The sequence below is a fragment of the Geospiza fortis genome, unplaced genomic scaffold (assembly GCF_000277835.1).
Source record: "Geospiza fortis unplaced genomic scaffold, GeoFor_1.0 scaffold393, whole genome shotgun sequence".
Taxonomy (NCBI): Eukaryota; Metazoa; Chordata; class Aves; order Passeriformes; family Thraupidae; genus Geospiza; species Geospiza fortis.
This window is the reverse complement of record NW_005054738.1, coordinates 58,377-62,720: the sequence shown is the minus strand read 5'-3', so window position 1 is coordinate 62,720 and position 4,344 is coordinate 58,377. Positions and strand designations below refer to the sequence as shown.

The 4,344-nt window shown below is 53.3% G+C and overlaps 1 protein-coding gene across 1 annotated transcript in view; it reads left to right on the top strand.

The window, feature by feature from the left end:
- Nucleotides 1–4,344, top strand: part of LOXL2 (lysyl oxidase like 2) — a 79,233-nt gene that overhangs the window by 55,012 nt on the left and 19,877 nt on the right. The window contains exon 6 of the mRNA XM_031065332.1: nucleotides 192–379. Within this exon, the coding sequence (XP_030921192.1) occupies nucleotides 192–379 (188 nt within the window). The remainder of the gene's footprint in view (nucleotides 1–191; nucleotides 380–4,344) is intronic.

Sequence of the window (4,344 nt, the reverse complement as noted above, 5' to 3'; positions counted from 1 at the left end):
TCTGTGATTCTGTGATTCTGTGAATCTGTGATTCTGTGAATTCTGTGAATCTGTGAATTCTGTGATTCTGTGATTCTGTGAATCTGTGAATCTGTGAATTCTGCGATTCTGTGATTCTGTGATTCTGTGAATTCTGCATTTATAACAAAGGCAAAACCCAAAGGGCATCACCGCTCCTGTATCTGTGTCTTGCAGCAGCCCCTGGTGAGGCTGAAGGGAGGAGCCAACACAGGCGAAGGCCGCGTGGAGGTGCTGAAGAACGGGGAGTGGGGCACGGTGTGCGACGACAACTGGAACCTGGTGTCGGCCAGCGTGGTGTGCCGGGAGCTGGGCTTTGGCAGCGCCAAGGAGGCCATCACGGGAGCCAGGCTGGGCCAAGGTGAGCTCCACCACACCCCAGGGAGCTCCACCTCAGCTCCAGGGAGCTCCACCTCAGCTCCGGGGAGCTCCACCACACCCCAGGGGCTCCAACACACCCCAGGGAGCTCCACCACACCCCAGGGGCTCCAACACACCCCAGGGAGCTCCACCACACCCCAGGGAGCAGCCCGCCCCAGGGAGCTCCGCCACAATCCAGGGAGCTCCGCCACGCTCCAGAGAGCTCCACCACCCCCCAGGGAGCTCCACCTCAGCTCCAGGGAGCTCCACCACACTCCAGGGAGCTCCACCACACTCCAGGGAGCTCCACCACACCCCAGGGAGCTCCACCACAGCTCCAGGGAGCTCCAACACACTCCAAGGAGCTCCACCACACTCCAGGGAGCTCCACCTCAGGGAGCTCCACCTCAGCTCCAGGGAGCTCCACCACACCCCAGGGAGCTCCACCTCAGCTCCAGGGAGCTCCACCACACCCCAGGGAGCTCCACCTCAGCTCCAGGGAGCTCCACCACACCCCAGGGAGCTCCACCTCAGCTCCAGGGAGCTCCACCACACCCCAGGGAGCTCCACCTCAGCTCCAGGGAGCTCCACCACACCCCAGGGAGCTCCACCTCAGCTCCAGGGAGCTCCACCACACCCCAGGGAGCTCCACCTCAGCTCCAGGGAGCTCCACCACACCCCAGGGAGCTCCACCTCAGCTCCAGGGAGCTCCACCACACCCCAGGGAGCTCCACCTCAGCTCCAGGGAGCTCCACCACACCCCAGGGAGCTCCACCTCAGCTCCAGGGAGCTCCACCACACCCCAGGGAGCTCCACCTCAGCTCCAGGGAGCTCCACCACACCCCAGGGAGCTCCACCTCAGCTCCAGGGAGCTCCACCACACCCCAGGGAGCTCCACCTCAGCTCCAGGGAGCTCCACCACACCCCAGGGAGCTCCACCTCAGCTCCAGGGAGCTCCACCACACCCCAGGGAGCTCCACCTCAGCTCCAGGGAGCTCCACCACACCCCAGGGAGCTCCACCTCAGCTCCAGGGAGCTCCACCACACCCCAGGGAGCTCCACCTCAGCTCCAGGGAGCTCCACCACACCCCAGGGAGCTCCACCTCAGCTCCAGGGAGCTCCACCACACCCCAGGGAGCTCCACCTCAGCTCCAGGGAGCTCCACCACACCCCAGGGAGCTCCACCTCAGCTCCAGGGAGCTCCACCACACCCCAGGGAGCTCCACCACACCCCAGGGAGCTCCACCACACCCCAGGGAGCTCCACCACACCCCAGGGAGCTCCACCACACCCCAGGGAGCTCCACCACACCCCAGGGAGCTCCACCACACCCCAGGGAGCTCCACCACACCCCAGGGAGCTCCACCACACCCCAGGGAGCTCCACCACACCCCAGGGAGCTCCACCACACCCCAGGGAGCTCCACCACACCCCAGGGAGCTCCACCACACCCCAGGGAGCTCCACCACACCCCAGGGAGCTCCACCACAGCTCCAGGGAGCCCTGGGCTTGGGAGAATTCATCCCCAAACACCTGACACCAAATTCATCCACCAAACACCAAATTCATCCACCAAACACCAAATTCTTCCCCAAATTCATCCCCAAACACCAGACACCAAATTCATCCCCAAGCACCTGACACCAAATTCATCCTCAAACACCAAATTCATCCCCAAATTCATCCCCAAGCACCAGACACCAAATTCATCCCTAAACACCAAATTCATCCCCAAATTAATCTCCAAGCACCAAATTCATCCCCAAACACCAGGTTTATGTCCAAAAAAGGAGACAGAGGAGTCCTGGTACTTTATTCAAACAAAGGGAGAGGCCATGGGGTCCCTCAAATTTTTTGAGGATGCAGACTCCTTTTAATCCTAGTTTTTCTCTCTCATTCCCCATTGGCTGAGGTACTTGAGAGGCACAGGCTTCCCAAATCCCCTAATCCAGACCCCCTTCTAATGCATCCCCCTTCTAATGTATTCTAATGTCTTTTCCTTGTGTCCATCAGTGAAATTCCCATAGAATTTATGGTTCCTCCCATTGTTTCTTTCATCTCTCAGTATCCAATTCTATTCAGCAGCAGACCCACAGCTTGTTTGTACAGACAAATCCCTCATTCCTTTCACTGGTGCCCTGAATTAAGGGATGTTCCACCCCCAGGAACATCCCATAACTCAGGGCACGGTGGATTTTCATCGGGATGTTCAATTTGAGGACCAGGAATTTCTTCCCTAACCTTACTAAGTCTCTCGGGGCCAGACTGGAATTCTGTGACTTAAAAAGATTCCCTAGAAAAAAGCCTGGGGATGCTGAGTTTGACCTTTTGCTCAGGCAGCTGTTCCTGAGCAAAAGGTCAAACTCAGCATCCCAGTAATTAATTCTTAACAACTCATCAATTTTCCAGTAATTAATTCTTAATTATCTCATCTGCTGCTCTGAAATTCCCTTTGAGGTCTCCAGAACCACACCATGATGTAATTCATTACTAGAAGGTTCCTGGCAAAAAGTGAGTCCTGGAGTCAGACTTCAAACACTCTCATTTAAGAGCAGGACAGTAATTTAGCTCATTATAAATAGAAGGGCATTTGAACAGCTCAGAGCCAGGTTTGGGTTTGGATTTCCTGTGTTTGGGAGTTGGTTTAAATCCCAAACATGGCCAAAGATGAACTGAAACCACCTGGTGATTCTCACACCCTGTTCCCGGGATGCAAATCAAAAAAAAAAAAATACAGCAAACCCTTGTTGTGAGAATAGAAAATTTAAAAATTAAAAAATTTAAACTAAATCCTTGTTTGTGAAAATAACCAAAAAAAACCAAACCAAACCAAACCAAAACAAAAAACCCAGAAGACAACCATGACCTTGTGGGAATAACCAAAAAAAGACACCAAGCCCTTGTTGTCAGAATAACCAAAAAAAAAGACACCAAACCCTTGGGAGAATAACCAAAAAAAAGAAAATGACACCAAGCCCTTGTGAGAATAATCCCAAAAAAACACCCAAAAAGACACCAAATCCTTGTTGTAAAAGTAACAAAAAAAAAAATTTACACCAAATCTGGGTTGTGAGAATAAGGGAAGTGGGGAAATTTTGAGACTAAAGGAATGGGGGAAAATTTGAAAAGAAAGGAATGAGGGAAATTTTGAGATTAAAGGAATGGGGGAAAATTTGAAAATAAAGGAATGGGGGGAAATTTGAGAATGAAGGAGTGGGGGAAATTCCTTCAGCTTAGAGAAGGGGAGAGAAGGAAAAAACACGTGGGTGTCCTGAGTCTGGGAAGCTTTAAAACTTGACCAAATCCACTGGATTTGCCAAAAACCCTCTTTGTGGCGGGCTGGAATTTGCTGATGTGTTTAAGGGCATGTAGGAAACAGCTTCATCATCCTGGGGCTGCCACGTGAGGGAGGAGAACGTGGAACGCGCTGTTCCACGGCCTGGAATCTCCCCCTGCCTTCCCACACGCTTCCCTTTCCATTTTTTTCCTTTCCCTTTTGCTCATCCATCAGTGCTCCGTGTCAGGAGCGTCCCTTGGGGTGGGTGATGTCCCTCCAGCAGCCAGAGGGTCACGTTTTGGTTGGAAAAGGAGATTTTTCTGGCCCTGGATGCTCAGGGAGCCGTGTCCCTGTTTACACTTGATTCTGTTCCAGCTGCATCCCAGGGGATTTGGGTTTTCTGAGGGTGCTTTGGAGGAGCAGCCTCACCATGGGTGTGGGAGGTTGGATTTCACAGGCTGAATCAGCTCCCAGTGGCTGAACTGGGAGTCCCAGTTTCACAGAATTCACAGAATTCACAGAATCACAGAATCACAGAATTCACAGAATTCACAGAATCACAGAATCACTGGGTTGGAAGAGACCTTCAAAATCATCGAGTCCAACCCAGCCCCAACCCCTCACCCAAACCCTGGCACCCAGTGCCACATCCAGGCTTTGTTAAACACACCCAGGGATGGTGACTCCAC